Genomic DNA, 18,612 nt, shown 5'->3' with positions numbered 1-18,612 from the left:
CTGTGACAGCACGGCAGAACTCCCTGTCTCTCTGAAGGTGAGACAAGCCACGCTCCTGCCAGAAGCAGCAGCTGTGAAATAGTAGCAGATATTAATTAAACAGTTGGACAGTTCCAGTTCTTACTCTGTTTTATCAACAGCTGAGTCAGTTCCAGCTGAACTGTGTGTCCGGCTGGAATTAATGGAATTCAAAATAAAACAGGTACAGCTCTTCAGAAATAGCAGAGTAGAACTTGGGAGAAATGTGCACTTTAGCATCTTATAAAAGGGCACCACAAAGTAATTGTCAAGATTTTCTTGTGACAGTAGGACATACACTTCCTCTGGTGGATCTAGGAGGGAAGATGTTAATTATTCACATTGATAAACTGGTAATGTTAAGCACAGGTTCTCCTGAATTAGAAGAGACCCACAGGGATCATCCAGTCCAGCTCCTGTCTCTGCCCAGACCCCCCAACAATCCTACCCTGGGCATCCCTGGCAGCTCCTGGAGCTCTGGCAGCCTCGGGAATGTCACCATCCATTCCCTGGGGAGCCTGGGCAGTGCCAGCACCCTCTGGGGGAAGAACCTTTCCCTGAGATCCAACCCAAACCTCCCCTGGCACAGCTCCAGGTATTCTCTCAGTGGTGACACAGAGATCAGCACCTGTCCTGAACTCAAAATGAGGCAAGGTACTGATGGTGCATTGGGGTGGTGGTTAAAATGCAGGAGTCAGCATTTGGAAGAGGTAAAAAAAGCCATGGGAAGCAGACAAACTCTATCTATAGATCTCGAGGTCAGGTAGAGCTGCAATGTGCTGTCTCAGGAGATGGGATTTTGCCAGTGGAGCAGTGGCAGACCTGGAAATGAGCTGTTTGTCAGCGTAACAAAACAATTCCATGGATCAATGCTGGCTCATCCTGGAGCACTGGGCTCTCTCCAGTCGCTCTCCAGCTGCTGAGATGTCCAGCAAAGCCACACGAGGTGACAGAGACAAAGATCTGGGCATGGCTTGCAGAGCTGCAGATGGCTCAGTGAAACACAAGGCTGCAACTCACGCTGGAATACTTTTATATCTCTGGTGGGAGGCTCCAGGCAAGCTAAGAGAGCCCCCAAATCCAGCAGGATGCTGTAGGAGTTTGCTTTACATTCCCTGGTTGGTCATAGCTTTAGAAAAAACTATTTTTGGACAAGGGACACATCCCTTCTCCAAGGTGCACCTTCCTTCATGTGGTGAGACAGGAGCTGAATGGCAGGATCAGGTTTTCTTAGAAGGAGAATAAGCAGTAATTTGAGCAAATGAAGGTACTTATATAAGAATTTGGCTTATAATTTGTACCTAGCTGCATGCCTGTGACAAAAAATGAATCATATTTCCTGCCAAAATAGCTGAGACCTGTCAGATGGCAGCTCTTTGTCTGAAGAGAGTAGCAGCAGCTTCACCCATGAGCTCACTCCCCGACGAGGAGCAATTATAAATTACGCAGTTGAGAATGGGCTATAGAAAATAGCTGACATTTTCTGTCTGTCTTTAAATCCCTGCAGTCTTTAGATCAAACTCTTTCAAGAGTTGCTTTGTGAGCCTTCTGTGGAATCAAGCTGTACTGTTGAGAGATGGGGATGAGTGTTTGAATGAAATGTCAGGTGTTTTCCATCTGGAGAGAAGGCAGCTACTCCACAATCCTGGAACTGTGGCTGTCCCTGGATTCCTGGAAGTGTCCAAGGCCAGGTTGGATGAGGCTTGGAGCAGCCTGGGATAGTGGAAAGTGTCCCTGCCGTGGTGGCAGGGGGTGGGATGAGATGAGTTTTTAAGGTCTCTTCCCATCCAAACCATTCTGGGATGCTGTGATTATGTAAAAAGAGCCCTGGAGAGTGTCCTGTGCTCACAGGACCAATTCACGGTCAGATGTATTTGATGGATGTTTTGTGGCAAGAAAATCTGAAGTGAGAGAGACTCTGGAGTATGGGAGATGCAGAGGAAACTGTGCTGGGCCGACAGGGAAAGGGGAGGGAGAAATATTGTGAGCTACAATGCCTGCAGAGGAACAAAGTGATACCGTGGTTAATTGTACTGGGTAACTTGTGTCAGTCACAGCAAGTGTTTTATGGAATCAGGGAATTGTTTAGGTAGGAAAAGCCCTCTGTGAAGGTGGAGTCTGCCAAGGCCACCACTGCCCTATGTCCCCATATGCCACATCCACACGGTGTTTAAATCTTTCCAAGGATGGGGACTGCTCTGGGAGCCTGTGCCAGGGCTGGACAACGCTTTCCATGGGGAAATTCCTGCTGCTGCCCACCCTGAGCCTGCCCTGGCCCAGCCTGAGGCCGTTCCCTCTCCTCCTGTCCCTGTTCCCTGGAGCAGAGCCCGACCCCCCCGGCTGTCCCCTCCTGGCAGGAGCTGTGCAGAGCCACAAGGTCCCCCCTGAGCCTCCTTTGCTCCAGGCTCAGCCCCTTCCCAGCTCCCTCAGGAGCTCCCCAGCCCCTTCCCAGCTCCGTTCCCTTCCCTGGACACGCTCCAGCCCCTCCATGTCTCCTGTCAGGAGGGGCCCGGAGCTGCCCTCAGGCCTGGCGGAGCCCAGCAGAGCCAGCTCAGGGGACACTCGCTGCCCCAAGCCGGGTCTCGCCCCGGCGCTGTCCCGAGCGGGGCCGTGCCGGGCTCCTCCCGCGGCGGGGCCGGCCCGGCCTGAGGGGGCGGCCCGGGCGCGTTTGGCGCCATCGCCGCCATGGAGCCGGAGCGGCTGCGGCGCCGCCTCAGCTCCGCGTTCCGCCTGCGGGGGCTCGTCCTGCGCCCGTGAGTAGCGCCGGGCCCGACCCTGCTCCGGTCCCGGACCCTGCTCCGATCCCGGACCCTGCTCCGGTCCCGCTCTGCCCGCGGGGATCGGCCCCGGGCGGGCCTCGGGCCCGGGGAGCGCCGGTGCGGGATGGGGCCGGGGCCGCTCCGCATCCCCCGCGGCGCCTCCTCGGGATGTGGGGCTGCCTTTCCCACCTCTTCCTCCTTCCCCCGCATCGAGGCCTCTGGAGGCTCCTCCAGAGCCATCTTTCGCCTGTCCTGCTGCTGTTGGCCCCTTCCTTCCATCCTTCTGTCCGTCCATCCATCCCTCTCATGACCCTGGGTGCCACCAAAAACTGCCCATGGTCTCCCCTTGGAGCCCTCCCTGACGCTGGTGCCGGCTGTTTGGTTGAGTTTTTTTTTGTCTGCCTCTGACCCTGACAACTCTGGGATCTGAGTTCCACTTGCCAGTCTTGTGCTCAGCATTCTTTGCTAGAGGAAGGGATGGCATTTCCAAAGACAGGAATGGTGTATTTCCAAATATAATGGGTTGTGTTATTTAGAGATGCCAAGGTCAATGAAAAGGGATTCCTGCTTGCAGTGGAAGGTGTCATGATTTATAAGAGACTGGGTCTCCCATCGCTCTTACTTTCCCTTTCTCGTTTGTGTTAATATCAATTAAATTCTCTTTCTATCGTGGTTGGGATGTGATTCTTTTGGACAGTGCCCTGATACTTTCATTAGAGAGGAGCACAAGTCCAGAACTCCTGACGCCACAGTTCCATGAGCTGAGACATTTTGAAGGGCAGGCTGATCACCAAAATGCCAGTTTGGTTGGCCAACAGATGACATGAATAAGAAAATTGTTATCTTTAATGCGAGACTCTCGTCTAAGGTTGAGGGGAAAACCGGATTTCTAAATCTTGTGTTATTGAGAATGAAAATAACTTCTATTTCAAATATCTTGGTAAACTGGAGCAGGTCCTGTGGGAGCTGTTGGGGTGGCCCTGGGCTGGAGGCCGTGGGGGAAGCAGGAAGAGCTGGAAGCTCTGCTCTGGTGGCATCCCAGCTTCAGGGCTGCACCTGGATTTGGAGTCCAAAATGAGAGATGTGGAGCTGCTGGAGCGAGTCCAGAGAGGCCACTGCTCCCAGGGCTGGAGCCCCTCTGCTCTGGATCCAGGCTGGGAGAGCTGGGAATGTTCACCTGGAGAGGAGAAGAATCCAGGGAGAGCTCAGAGCCCCTTGCAGGGCCTGGAGGGGCTCCAGGAGAGCTGGAGAGGGACTGGGGACAAGGGATGGAGGGACAGGACACAGGGAATGGCTCCCAGTGCCAGAGGGCAGGGATGGATGGGAGACTGGGAACTGGGAATTCCCAGAGAATTCCCAGATACTGGGATGGAATTCCCAGATTTGCAGTGGCTGCCCCTGGATCCCTGGCAGTGCCCAAGGCCAGGTTGGACACTGGGGCTGGGAGCAGCCTGGGACAGTGGGAGGTGTCCCTGCCCATGGCAGGGAGTTGGAATGGGATGGGATTTAAGGTCTCTTCCAAGCCAAATCATTCTGGGATTCTGTGATTAGAGGGTCAGAGGACGTGGCATGGAGAGGATGTGAAGGATTTGGGTTTATTTAGCCTCAAGAAGGGAAGGTTCATGAGGAGCTAATCCCAGTCTTCCTAAAAGTGAGAAGTGTTGTCAAGGATGCACAGTGACAGGGCAAGAGACATTTAAATCTTCAGTGTAATAGTAATTAAACTTTGAAGTTGATGGAGTAGAGAAGTGCTGGAATCTCCCTCACTGGAAGTTCTCAAGGCTTGGCTCCACGGGGCCCTGGACAGCATAACCCAAGCCCTGCTTTCAGGAGAAGGTTGGACCACAGGCTCTTCAGAATTCCCTTCCAACATGGAACTTTTTATTTGAAGCTGAGGTTCTCCACATCTTTTCCCTGATATTTTCAATCCCAATGATTTTTTTTTTTTCTTTGACTTAAACCCACGTGCTATTATGCAGAACTAATTATTTCTGCTTTTTAACCACAAGCCACGTGGTGATGATGTGCACACCTGCCAAAATCAGCACAGTTTGTGTCAACTATTGAATATTAATTGCTTTTTGTGCTTTCTCCTCTGGGATTAGGGATGCCCTGAAGTATCTCACTGAAGCTTTCCAGTCCACCAGTGAGGGAGAACTTGACGATATAATTGAAAATGTCATCGATGCAGTTGAAAAACAGCCTTGTAAGTGAACAATTTATTTTTCTTGAGCCAGTTTTCCTGGCATTTCTGATGTCATCAAGACAAAGACAGCAGAGCCACTGAGGTGTCATTGTAGTGTAAAGTGTTGATTGAGATAAATGTATTTTTTAGCCTTTTATTTTGGTTAAACACTGAGATTTGCAATGTCAGCAGAGGACATTTGTGCCATTTAAAGAGCTGGCAGTGCAGAATATCCTGAGTTTTCCAAGAGTGGTAGCATTTTTCAGTGACAGTTACTAAGAGTTTGTCTGGATATCTTTGTACCTGAAACTGTAATTTTAAATATAAAAAGTGGAGACAGACTATTTACACATGGAGGGACAGGACACAGGGAATGGCTTCCCACTGCCAGAGGGCAGGGATGGATGGAATGTTCTGAAGGAATATTTTGAAGGAATATTTTGATGGAATATTTTGAAGGAAGTCTTACATGTTAGCATGGGGAGGCCTTCACATTTCAATTATCAGTTTAAATCCATGAAAACAACAATGTGCCCATCTCCAGAACTGTGTTGGAATACTTAAGGCAGCAATCCTTGTGATAATGTTCTGGAACCAAATTAACCTCCAGAATGTTAAAGCTCAGCTCTTAACACATTTGTGATATATTTGGCAGCTCTGCATAAACTATAATTGTCTTGTTCTCCATGTCTGGGGAATTCAGGGTGGGCACAGGGTATTTTTTCCCTAGGAACGTGTCTTTTTGGTGGCAATATTAAGTGATCCATCTGTGTGTCATTACAGAAAACATGAATTGTTTGTGTTTATTCCAGCGAGGAGACTCAGCCATTTAATGTGAAATATTGGACACCCACTTCCTTCCTTGCTGCAGGTTTAATCCTTGGGATTTTTCTTTCCAGTGTCATCCAACATGATTGAGCAGCCCTTGGTGGAAGCAGCAGTCCAGGAATGCAGCCGGGCCCCGGATGAGGCCATGTAGGGTGACATTATGAATTTCATGGGAACTTCTGGGAGCTGCTGTCATTTCCTTCTTCCTCCTGGGGAAATGAGTGCCAGGCATTGTCTGCAGTCATTGCTCTGTGCTTTTGCCTTCCTGCTGCTGCCTTTGCTCCAGTGATGCCTCAGGTTTAGCTTTTCTATTTTTCACGTTCTGTGCTGCTTTAGTGTGCAGTTCTGAGCTCCATATTATGGGATGGTGAGCTCTCTGCACAGAGCAGGGAGACAAAACAATTCCTGCTCCAGCTGGGCACCAAGGACAAATGATCCAAAGCTCAGGCCCAGGAGCACAAACAGCGTGGGCTGGAGAGAGAAAAACAAGCAGGATGGGAGTGCCTGGGCTAAAGCTGGAATGGGACAATGAACTGCAAGGTGCAAATGGAGCAGAGCTGATCCCAGTGAGAGCCCCCGGGAGCGCTCGTGCATTTTGGGACCATTTTGGTTCCTCTTGGCTGCAGCCCTGGCTGGGCTCTGGTGCTGCCCAAGGTGGATCCATGGAGGAGATCCTTTAATAAATCCCTGCTTTATTCTGTGACTCCATCCAGCCTGTGCTCCAGGGCAGCCTTCCCAAGGCATCACCAGGTTGCTCCTTTGAGCGTTTGTTCTCATGGCTGGGCCTCCAGGGGGCCCTGAATAGAATCTGGAATTCTGGAGTTCAGCTGCTGGGGTTGTGTGTTGGGTGTGCTGCAGGTGGAATATTAACCAACACTTCTGGCCATGCTTTATTTGCTTTGCTCTACATGAAAGTTATCTCAAGTTCCTTTTGTTCCTTTCTTTTCTGAAAGCACTTTGGAAAAGTTTTCCTCAGGGGTGCTTGCTCCTGCTTTTCTGTTTAGTTTTTTGAAGCCCTGATTGATTTCCCTTCTGTGATAGCAAAGTGTGGAGCAATTACTGGAGTTTCTGAGACCTTTGTGATCCTGATGGATGTGTTTCTTTTCGTGTTCCCATCGTGATGCAGAGCATGAAAAGAGATGGTTTGCTGGGCATGTCAATTAGATCCTGTCATCCCACAGCCTCTCAGGATGGAGAAAATTTGGGTTTAACTTTGCTCCTTGCCTAGGAATCTTTATGATGCAGATGGTTTGAGTGTGATTTTTCTTTGTGGTGCTTTTTTATACTTAATGTAAGGGGGTTTTTTGCTCCAGAAGTGAAGAGAAATTCCATATGTACAGATTCTCAGTGCTGAGTCCTGAAGGGAAAAGCTCTACAGATCAGAGGGACAAGTCTTTTTAATTATTTAACTAAAAGATGCAGGAGAAAATAGACTAGAAGACAGAAAGAGAAGTGGTGATGATAGTGAACAAAACAAATGTCATTTTAGCCAGCATATTTGTTAGTTCGTTTCATGCACTTCATGGAACCACAGAATGGTTTTGGTTGGAAGGTGACATTCAGTTAATGCTGTAACTGTTCTTATTTCAGAGAAAACGTTTTCAACATTATTGGAGCCTTTGACATTCCACGTTACATTTATAATTCAGAAAGAAAGAAGTTCCTGCCGTAAGTCCCCCATATTTTAAGTTTCAGGCACTTCCTGTTTTAAGAACAAAGCCTCTGTAAGATAAGTCTGGTTTTAATCTTTCCCTCTTGGGTCTGTTCAGCTGAAGCCTGAGTGAGAAAAGTAATAAATGTTTAAGACCATAAACCAAGTTTATGCCACCTAATGAATAAAAAAGACAGTAAGGCTAAGGACATACATCACTAAAGGTGGTTTGGGGTTATTTTTTTTCTCACATTGGGCTGTTTAAATTTATTTTTTTTAATAAATTTGATCTGTCTGTTGCCTGTATTTATTTCTTAGTCTGTATCTTGCAGCTCCCTGAAGCCCTGGGGGGTTTCTAAGGAGAGCTTCAAATGGTAAAAAAGAAAAATTAGGAGCAGCTGGTGAGAAACTGGAGGAATAATGCTTTTGTTCACAACTGCTTAAAGGCATAACTGCTTTTTTTAAAATGGATTTCTGCAGAGATCTCTTTGGGTGGAAGGATAAATCTCAAGGCCTGTGAGTTAGAGGGGAATGAAATGGATGCAGAAATGGCAGAAACACAGGATCCTGAGCAGGAATTACCGAAATCATGGTGCAGCTTTTGCAGCCTCCCAGAGCTTTTAGGTCAAGAAATCATTTTTATGTGGGGAGTATCCCTTTTCTAAATGGTGACTGTGTTGATTCCTTGCAGCCTGTCCATGACTGACCTGCCTAGGCCGAGTTTATTTGGGACTGCCAGGGACAAGGCAGAGCTGTTCCGGGAGCGCTACTCCATCCTCCAGCAGGTCAGGAGTCCACAGGGATGGATCCCACTTCTCCTTCCAAAAATACATCGTGCTCTCTGCCTCATGAACTCTCTGCCTTCCAGCTTGTCACAAATAACTCCTTTTAGCAGCCCTACAGATGCTTTCATGACACGTTTTTTTAGGCTTAGTTTTATTTTCCGGTGTTACTGATCATCTGTTTCTTGGAAGTAAATTCTTGTCAAAAGGACTGAATTATTAAAAGTTACTGGATGAAGTAGAGTAAGAACTTTCTGAAGTGTTTTGCATAGTGCTTTTAGCAAACTGGCTTTTTGGCAGTGCTCGTTTATTTTTAAACTAAATCCCTTCAATTTTGGTTTGTGCAGAGGACTCACAGACATGAGCTGTTCACTCCTTCACCAGTTGATGCTCATCCTGATGATGGCAAGAGCAAATTCCAGGTAAAAAAATGGAGTTCTTTCCAGTTTTAATCCAAATAATCACAGCAGTTCTTTAAGTTAGCAGCCACTCTTGGGAATCTCCTAAGCCACATTCAGAAATAAGGCTCTGATTTTGGTAATGAGCCTGTATCCTCTGGCTCATCTGTGTGTTCATGTACAGCCATGGCCTGTGTGGGGCTTTGTCTTGCTTGGGAAAATGCAAGCAAGAGAGTTTGAGTTTGGAGAGTTTGATTTGATTCTGATGGGATTCTTTGCCTTTGATCCCAGCTAAGGACAGTAGAAACTCTCTTGGGCAATCCAGCTAAAGTGGGAGAAGTGATTGTGCTTGGGATGATCACTCAGCTCAAGGAGGTGAGTTCCTTTTTGTTGTGGAGTCTCTGATCACTGCTCATTCAGTGCTATAATACATTGAAAAAATGAGCAAACTTAAATATCTCACACCTGACCCGTTCTAAGAGACTTTTCCACAAGCATTCAATGCCAATGTGTGTGGAAAATGTCTTTCTTTGTCTTCCCACTATAAAATTTTTATGTCAGCAACCAGAAGCAGTTAGGATTTTTTGGCATGTCCCTTCTTGAGAGGCTGGAGCTTCCAGTGGCTGAGTTTGGACTTGCCATTACCCTGGATTGTGATTTTAGGGAGGGGAGCACCAGCAATCCCAACTGCAGCAGCTCCCAGGGAAGCTGCTGAGATACATTTACTATAAATGACATTATTTTCAGTTCTTGCCAGCTTAAAACATTAAACCCAGCCAAATTATTTCTAAATGCTGACTGATAGATGCTTTTGATTGAAGCACTTGTGTGTTTGGTATATTTTGCTTTATTAATGAATCCTGTTTTGTAGGGGAAATTTTTCCTAGAAGATCCCACAGGAGTGGTGCAGCTAGACCTTAGTAAAGCAATATCCTTTTGCTGTGATGGAAGAGCTGGAGGAATTTCCTGTAGAGCTGCAAGATTTTAAATTGAACAGTAAATCAATGCTGACCATTAAAAATTACATATTGAGAGCTGCAGCTCTGTCTTCCTCCTTTGTTTGCAATTCCTTGGCTCCTGCCTTTCCCTCAGACATGGTCACTTTCCCTCCCCATGGAAGCAGAGCCTGTTCCCGTTCCTGGGCTCTCTCTGGACTTACCTGCTCAGGTACCAGGGAATTTCCAGGCTCTTCAGGCAGCCTGTGAACTTTCAGTGCTGTCCAAATCTATTACACCAGCTGGAAAGCAAATTTTGGTTCAAAAACCTACTTTGAATCTGAGAAAAATGCATTCCTTAACCTTCCTGCACCAGTTCCACAGCGGGTTGTACACTGAGTCCTCCTTTGTGCTGGCAGAAGGTAAAGCAGACTGGGTTTATTTTTTGGCTTGTAATAAATTATTCTGTTCAAGCTGTGGCTGCCAGATGTGGCTGAGCAGAGAAATCTCATTTTGGTGACCATCAGTGAGTCTGGGACTGAGGTTTTTGGCCTTCAGCTTTTGCTGGGACCTCGTGGACTCTGGAGGCAGAGAGGAGGAATTTGGGGGTGTTGGGGCATGTGAGGGTCTGGAGCAGCTTTGAGGATTGGCCCCAGCATGCTTGGAGAAGTTATGACTGGATTAGGAAGACAGCCTGGAATAACCAAAGGAATGATTTAATGATCTGAACATGCTGCTCTGTGCTGGCAAAGCTTTTTAATGAGGCTTCTCATTAGGATGATGTAAGAGCTTGCAGTTTTGGAGCTTTGCTTTAGCAAAAAAAAAAAAAAAAAAAGGGCTATTTCTGTATGTGGAATGTTCCTCTGTGCAAGATCCATGGTCTCAGTCTGTTTTCTGGTGTGTTTTATGCTTGTAAGAACAAGTTGGGAGCAGAAATGAGAGTGGGGATAAATAAATATCACCCTGTTCCTTCTGTTCTCAACAGTGGGATTTGAGACAAGGAGCACTTGGATGGGGACCCTTCCAGGACAGGGCCAGCAAAATCATTCCTGTTCCCCTGCATTCCCCCTCAGTGGCTTGAGGGCGTTGTTCATGTGGCTGTGCAGCAAATCCATTCACAGAAGTGGCTGGGGTTTAAAAAAAGTTGATTTCTTGCTCAGCCCTTTTCCCACCCAGACCGTCGCATGCTCTGGTTCTGTGGAGCTGCCACAAGAGAGGGATTGATGGAGGCTGGGGCTGGCAGTGCAGCACGGCTGCCAACTCTCTGACTAATGTCTGGGACATGATGCTGTTAGAAAAACTGAAGGGTTATTTTGCTCTTCCAAAACCTCCTAGGTTGGTATGAAGATGAAGTTTTTCATGTGAACGCTTTTGGATTTCCGCCCACTGAGCCTTCTGCTACCACGAGGTACAAAAGTGACTTTTGGCAGCCTCACTCCATGTTTTCCTATGGGTTTCTAAGTAAGATCATTGTTGTTTTGTAATTTCTCTGACATTCAAGTATGTTATTCTTCCTCCTCCCCAAATGCTTTAAAATAAATACCATTTTAAGCAAGCAATTCTGGGACTTACAGGCACTGTAGTGTTGGCAGAAAAACCTTTCCAAAGGCCTTAGGGTTCTGCATACTAATGGAAATTGGGATGTAAACCCTTCTCAAATGCAAAGCCAGGTAACTGTTCCATGGGAATAATAAATTCCTTGTTGTTGAGAGAATGCATCCCTGGGACAGTGGAAGGTGTCCCTGCCCTTGGCAGGGGCTGGAATAGGATGAGCTTTAAAGTCCCTGTGAACCCAAACCATTCTGGGATCCTAACTGGAGCATTTGAATGATGCAGAGCCTTCTATGGGAATATAAACTTCTTTGGAGGGCCTTCCTCATCATCAGTAAAGGCTTCTGCAAAGCTGAAGCAGCTGGAGGAAGAGAATGAAGATGCCATGTTTGTGTTTGTGTCTGATGTGTGGCTGGACCAAGCAGAAGTGCTGGAAAAGCTTCACATGATGTTTTCGGGTAGGTGAGAATTCCTTTCACTCTAAAGCTTGTTTGCATGATTTCTTTCCATAAATTCTTAGTACAAGTAGTGTTTGGACCAGTAGCCATTTTCTGGGCTGTGATAAGAATGTTTCCCTGGCTCCTGAAAGTTCTTCCTGGGCTTAGCTTAAAGACTAATTCCTTAGTTCAGGGAGATGAACCCACTGCCAGATGGGATATTGGGAAGGAATTCCTGGCTGGGAGGGTGGGCAGGGGCTGGGATGGAATTCCCAGAGAAGCTGTGGCTGCTCCTGCATCCCTGAAGTGCCCAAGGCCAGGCTGGATGGGTTTGGAGCAGCCTGGGACAGTGGGAGGTGTCCCTGCCATGGCAGGGGGTGGAATGGGATGAGCTTTAAGGTCCCTTTTAGCCCAGCTCATTCCAGGATTCTGGGATCAGCAATGTGGGCAGCACTGGGGAAAACAAGCATTTATGAATTGCTCCTTTGCATTGCAGCAGTTTGGGAACAGCTTGTCCCTCCTGCCTCGGGCAGAATGGAAGTGTGAGAGAGTGACTGGTCTAAAAACACCCAGAATTCAGGGTGGGAAACTGCTCCTCACCAAAAGGGAACTGGACACAAATGAGCAGAGTCGTGCAGAAGTTACAAAACCAGTTCAGTGTCTGGATCAGAGCTGGCAAATCCTGTGGGCAAGCTGGGCTTGACCCAGGCTTGCAGGTGCTGAGGGCAGAAAGGGACTTTGGTCAGTGAGGTTTGTGTGCTGAACTCACCTGGCAGAGATGCAGACCTTGCATTTGCTATTTTGAGACTTTAACAGGCGAGTGATAACCTTCTTAATTATAAACTAAATGAGCAGCTGTGGGGGAGAGCAAGGAAAAATACTGATGAGCCATTTCTCTGGGATAAGCAATCCTGTTCTGTTTACCAGCCCCTTTGAAAACCAGTGAAGTAAATCCAAGTGTGATTCTGTGTGTCAGGAAAATGGAGAGTAACTGGGATGTGAGATGAATGCCTGAGTAGCTGTTTCTATTTTTATTTCAGGGATGGGAATCAGGTTTCTTTTTTCCCCCCTTTGCTTTGAAGCAGTTAATGGGTGAGGTTGTGAGCACTCATCAGATCCTCAAACTGCTCAGGCAATTCCAGTTACTGTTGCTTTATAATGCCAAAGGGGGAATTGGATGCTGGGAGAGCCCTTAAATTGGAATGATCAGGGAGGTTAATAGCAATCCAGTGCTGCCTGCTTGCTGTTTTCCTCTTGAAGGCAATAATACATTTTTAAATGGCATTATTTATTATAATTGCACTTGGTATAATTCTGTGACTGGGTCAGGAGTTGGATGCACACAAACACTGCTGGAACTCAGCCTGTCAATGCCAGAGGGCTCCCTCAAAGGGACATTTGTACATTGCCATCACCTTTTTGAGCTAAAAACAGCCTGGATAAAGAAAATCAGTCAGGTGTATTAATAGCAGCAGAGCTTGAAGTGCTGTTTCAGTTCCTGCTTTTCCTGGAATGGGCTGAGTGCTGGAAGGTGCTGCAGTCAATGGAAACACTCACAGATCCTCTCTTTCCCCAGGTTATTCCTCTGCACCTCCCACCTGCTTTTTCTTCTGTGGAAATTTTTCATCTGCACCATATGGCAAAAATCAAATCCAGTCCCTGAAAGGTAGGGAGGGCTTTGTAAACAGCCAGACATGTGCACTGAATTAAAATAATGATGGCAAACAGATGAAGACAGCAGAAAATAAACATTTTTTTTTTTTTTAAGTGCACTGCAGCAGAGGGGGGATTCACCCAAGGTGTGTTTATTTCTAACCAGGGGTTGTGTCCTGCTTTTCCCTGACTCCAGGTTCTTTGAAGGCTCTGGCAGATATTATATGTGAATATCCCAGCATCCATAAAAGGTACAGAGCAAGGGGGAAATCTGTTTATTTTGTGAAGCCTTTAATTACTTGAAGAAGCTGAGAGTTACCCTGTTTTCTCTGTCCTGTGAGCCAGCTGTGATCAGATAAAAAGCTGGTTTTGTAACAGGCCTGCAGGTTTGTTTGGGAGCAGGGTAAGTTTGATTTTATCTAAAATGGCTCGGGCATGGAAACTGCTAATGAGGGAGCCAAGGTCTCTCCCTGGGATACTTTCCTGGCTCCTGCTCTCTGAATTCAGAACATCAGACCCAGTTTTTAGGATCAGTTTATACAAAAGAGATTTATTAAACTTCTTTTTTTTTTTTTTTTATTTTTTTTTATTTGCAGTAGTCGATTTGTGTTTGTCCCTGGTCCTGAAGATCCTGGGCCTGGTTCTATTTTACCAAGGTCAGTTTGCTTCATTTCCTCAAGTCTTGGAATTTTGAGTGAAATTTGAGTTAAAGATGGTAAGAGTCTTTGTTGATACCTCTGCTATTTATTTTAGACCCCCCTTGGCTGAAACTATCACTCAGGAATTCAGACAGCTGGTGCCATTTTCAGTTTTCACCACAAATCCCTGCAGGTAACCATGTAACTGCTAATTTAAAAAAAAATTTTTTTTAAAAGCTAAATTATGTGCAAATACCATTTTCGAAGCCTACAGATTTTGGGGAAAATTTGCCTTAAATTTTTCAAATTAATAGAATTCTTCACTTGCATGAAATGTAACTAGTTTTAAATACAGTAAGACATAAAAAAATCAGTGAAGAAAGGAAGTAGTGCTAAAAAATCTGATATTGATTATAAAAATCCTGCTCAAAAGCATCATAAGGGAAAGCATTATTTTCATTCAATTGTCTGTATTAGAGGGAGATCAACTTCCTAATGCATCTTCCTCATTTTTAGGTTAACCTTAATTACTTTCACTGCTGTTTCCCACTCAGGGTTCAATACTGCACCCAAGAAATCATTATTTTTCGGGAAGATTTGGTCAACAAAATGTGCAGGAACTGTGTCCGTTTCCCAAACAGCACCATGGACATTCCCAACCATGTGAGTGAGTGGAGTTCAGCACTTTTTGCCAAGAGTTTTTGCTTTTATTGATCAGCAGGGCTGGATTTTGGGGGCTCTGATCCTCATGCTCGTGCCACATTGCATGAGTAACCCAGAGGGGTTGTAAGAAGGATTTAGACATTTAGTATTTTTATTTTTCTTTACGTTTTGACAGCAAAACAACTCAAACCATGATACTTTAAGGTGGGATTGAGTCATTCTGTCACACTGGAGCTGCCCTTGAACACAGAACTTCAGAGCAGCAAGCAACCATCAATGTCCTGCCAAGAAACACTGATTCACAGAGGCAAATTTTAATGCAAATTACCATTTTTTAAGGATTTGATTGGTTACCCAGTGCCATTTGCAGTAAAGCAGCAGGTCACTTCCTCCAAAATTCATCTGCTTGCTTTGTCTCCTCACTTGAAATTGAAATTCTGCTTCTCACACATCAGCAGTGTGCTCTGGGTTGTGGTTCCACTTATTGACTCCACAGCAGGAGCTGATGGGATTTACTGAAATAATTGGATGAGAACAATCCAGGTAGTCCTGGCTCATTGCAGTGATGGATGGAGTCTGGTTTTATTTATTTTACAGGAGTTTTTGTGTTTGTGTGCCTCAGAAAGTTGTTTTAGCTCAGAGTCTCTGTGAACACCCCGTGGACACCAAGGTACCTTGGTTTTGTGGGCACATTTGCATTCCTGACACTTCCCTGTCCTCATCCAGGGCTCTCCAGGAAGGAAATGTAGAATTGCAGCACTTTCTGCAGGTTGTTTTTTGCATACTCCACTTTTCCTCAGCCTTTTTTGCCTATTTTAATTCAGCCATCAGAGTAAAAAAATGAGAGAGAGGGAAATTTTGTCACAGAGAAAGGAAAATCACCTGGGAATCAAATTATTTCTTCAGTTCAGGGAAGACTTTTGAAGTGTGAGTCTAACTGGAAAGCAATAAGGAAAATAAAAACCAAAAAATGGGAGTTGTGGCAGTGTTGGCACTTTCTGGGCTGGAAGAGCAGGTAAGTAGATTCTCCTGGAGAGTCTGATTGATGAAATAATTGTGACATCTTCAAATCCTGGCTGATGTGCTTTAAAAAAGCCTTTCTGTATTAAACCCCCACAAGTGAAGAAAGGAAAGAGCAGCTCAGTGCTGGAGGGGAGTCACTGTTTACTCTAGAAATCATTAATAATCAGAAGGAATGAGATAGAAAAAAACCCCAAACATTTCCAGGTTCAAAAAGCTTTATTAAAACACACTGAGACGTGCAGGGATGAACTGAGCTTGGAGCAAACGTTTCAAACCAAGTATTTGTGGGGGATTTTTTGCAGTTTTAAAGACCATTTTATCCTAGGGGATAAATGCTTCAAATGGTTAAAACCAGTGTTTATGGTGATGCCTCAGGTTTAGCTTTTATATTTTCACATTCTGTGCTGCTTTAGTGTGCGGGTCTGGGCTCCGTATTATGGGATGCTGAGCTCTCTGCACAAAGCAGGGAGACAAAACAATTCCTGCTCCAGCTGGGCACCAAGGACAAATGATCCAAAGCTCAGGCCCAGGAGCACAAACAGCGTGGGCTGGAGAGAGAAAAACAAGCAGGATGGGAGTGCCTGGGCTAAAGCTGGAATGGGACAATGAAGTGCAAGGTGCAAATGGAGCAGAGCTGATCCCAGTGAGAGCCCCCGGGAGCGCTCGTGCATTTTGGGACCATTTTGGTTCCTCTTGGCTGCAGCCCTGGCTGGGCTCTGGTGCTGCCCAAGGTGGATCCATGGAGGAGATCCTTGGAATAAATCCCTGCTTTATTCTGTGACTCCATCCAGCCTCTGCTCCAGGGCAGCCTTCTCAGGACATCAGTGGGGTTTTTTTTTTTGCAGTTTCTGAAGACTATTTTATCCCAGGGGTTAAATGCTTCAAACCAAGTGTATGTGTTTTTTTTTTTGTTGTTGTTGTTGCAGTTTCTGAAGACCATTTTATCCCAGGGGTTAAATGCTTCAAACCAAGTGTATGTGGTGTTTTTTTTTTTTTGTTGTTGTTGCAGTTTGTGAAGACCATTTTATCCCAGGGGCACCTGAGCCCGCTGCCGCTGTACGTCAGCCCCGTGTTCTGGGCCTACGATTATTCCCTGAGGGTTTATCCCCTGCCAGACCTGCTGGTCACCGCTGACAAACACGACCCCTTCACTGTCACCAGCAGCGACTGCCTCTGCATCAACCCTGTAAGAGCCCCCCAGCACTCCAGCCCCACCTTCCTCACTCCCTGCACTGGGATTTGCCTCACACAAATGGGGATTTCCCCCCCTTTTCCTTCACAGGGTTCGTTTCCCAGGAGTGGGTTTTCCTTCAAGGTGTTTTACCCCTCCAACAAGACAGTTGAAGACAGGTAAATAGGTTTTTCTTATGTGCTGAGTTCCTGATTATCATAAAAATAAGATAAAAAGCGTAGAAAATGTCTAATATTTGAATGATCCAGCAGCTTAACTTACACTTCATACTTAGGCAGTGTAACAAATCCAAATGCCCAGAACTAAAGCAATAAATTTAGAAATTCCAAGTATCAGTGATGGGAAGCACAGTCCAAAAGTAAAAGGAGATGACTGCACTGCCTGATTTTCAATGATAGAGACTTAAAAGAGCAGATTTGTTTCTGGGGATGATGGTTGTTACATAAATTAATTACATTTAGGAACAATTTGTGCTTCATTTTATGATAATCATCAAGCCCAGAAGCCACTTTCAGGCTTTGATTTCATATATTTTTAAATCTGAACTTTTTCATTCCACTGACTGGAAAAAAGCCAGTTGCAACACCAAAAAAGTATTAAAACATATCAAAGGGCTTAAAATGGATGAAAATTTACCTGTTTAAAATAATGATGATATAACCCATTAAGAAATGCAAAAAATTATCCTCTTTTTGTTGGAGAAACCTTCTCAGGGAATTAATAATGGGTCAGCCTATTTAACTTCTTCTTGAATATAAAAAGTCTCACACCATGATATACTTTAGGTCTTTAAACAGTTGAAAACATTATCAAGTCTTTCCTAGATAAAAAAAATAGAAAAGAGCATTATGAACTATTTTTAAAATATACCTCTTAAATACTGTTTTTCTTTGGTATTTTCAGCAAGCTTCAAGGACTCTGAATTTCTGTGGCACTGAAAAAAGGCAGTGAACCCATGGGAAGCCAACTGTATTTTTTTTTTTTACATGCCTAAGTTTTGTGATTTATTATGGACTTTTCCAAAACTGATTTGTTTTGTACACAAATAAACTTTCACAGGAAAAGACACTGGTGTCAGTTTAGATAAATTGTATATCAGAGTGAAAAATAATTGGCAAAGCATAAAAAAAAGGTTAAGTGGAGGAACCAGCTGTATCAAACAGGAAAGGAGCATCTTTAAAAAAAAAAAAAAGAATTAAAGATAAGGAGAACTTGGATAGCTGGTTATCTGCAAAGGAGCCTGGAAATGGGGGTAGGATTTTAATTTGTCTTGGAAACACCCAGGGAAGATCTGTGAGGTGTTTTATAATGGCAGCAGCTATTTGAAGGTGGTGCTATGCAGACAGGACAAGGAGAGGTAAAAGCAAGGACATGATCCTTTAGAAACTTCTGGAGAAGGCTGGGAAGAGGAAATCCAGATGGAGGGAAGTGGGAAAAGTGTGAAAGTGAACCAAAACCTGCTCCAGGTGTTTGTGGGCATGGAGGGCAGAGCAGGGTACCCCAAAGTGCCACACCAGGTGTGCCACAGAGGGGACAGGAGCTGCTCTGCTGGCACTGGTATAAATACATTTTGTAATACTGGCTTTTCACAAATACTAAGAGAATTGGATTCTGTATGTATAAAGTTCAAGTAACTTTGCTCCACGGTTTTTATTTCTGCTATTAACTAAACTTAGAGTAGTGAGATAGCTGATATAGTTATGTTTGTGATAATTAAACTGCCCACTTAGTTGGGATAGCACCCAGTGAACTTGTGATGAAAACCCCTACTACTGTCAACACCTATGTCTGCAAAAAGTACAGACTGAGGTGATCATGAGAAACCACAGCTCTAAAAAGGTGCACCCAATGCTAAACAGTTCGTAGAACATGTAAACTAGTTCGGGGGAAAGTTTAAAT

The 18,612-nt window shown here is 45.2% G+C and overlaps 1 protein-coding gene across 2 annotated transcripts; it reads left to right on the top strand.

The window, feature by feature from the left end:
* The first annotated feature begins 2,663 nt into the window (after window positions 1-2,663).
* Window positions 2,664-17,779, top strand: POLE2 (DNA polymerase epsilon 2, accessory subunit). Of its 2 annotated transcripts, none has more exons than XM_053981691.1 (19): window positions 2,664-2,771; window positions 4,883-4,983; window positions 5,862-5,937; window positions 7,381-7,458; window positions 8,133-8,226; window positions 8,571-8,645; window positions 8,913-8,996; window positions 9,493-9,549; window positions 9,930-9,978; window positions 10,892-10,964; window positions 11,393-11,565; window positions 13,121-13,210; window positions 13,394-13,448; window positions 13,797-13,853; window positions 13,951-14,028; window positions 14,390-14,498; window positions 16,531-16,707; window positions 16,804-16,871; window positions 17,617-17,779. In XM_053981691.1, the coding sequence occupies exons 1-19, from the start codon at window positions 2,704-2,706 to the stop codon at window positions 17,633-17,635; spliced, it is 1,581 nt and encodes a 526-aa protein (XP_053837666.1). In that variant the 5' UTR covers window positions 2,664-2,703; the 3' UTR covers window positions 17,636-17,779. The 2 variants fall into 2 exon arrangements, with proteins under 2 accessions (XP_053837666.1, XP_053837665.1); XM_053981690.1 differs by having other exon boundaries at window positions 13,794-13,853.
* The last annotated feature ends 833 nt before the right edge of the window (window positions 17,780-18,612 follow it).

Source organism: Vidua macroura, chromosome 6 (assembly GCF_024509145.1).
Source record: "Vidua macroura isolate BioBank_ID:100142 chromosome 6, ASM2450914v1, whole genome shotgun sequence".
In the NCBI taxonomy this organism is placed as follows: domain Eukaryota; kingdom Metazoa; phylum Chordata; class Aves; order Passeriformes; family Viduidae; genus Vidua; species Vidua macroura.
The sequence above is the reverse complement of the archived record's forward strand: the minus strand, read 5'-3'. Positions and strand labels throughout refer to the sequence as shown.

What these genes read in the sequence shown, in the direction of transcription:
- POLE2 (XM_053981690.1), top strand. Translation starts at nt 2,704, where the DNA reads ATGGAGCCGGAGCGGCTGCGGCGCCGCCTCAGCTCCGCGTTCCGCCTG. An exon ending in ATGGCAAGAGCAAATTCCAG is followed by an intron (nt 8,646 to 8,912) that starts GTAAAAAAATGG and finishes CTTTGATCCCAG; the next exon opens with CTAAGGACAGTAGAAACTCT. An exon ending in GCTTCACATGATGTTTTCGG is followed by an intron (nt 11,566 to 13,120) that starts GTAGGTGAGAAT and finishes CTCTTTCCCCAG; the next exon opens with GTTATTCCTCTGCACCTCCC.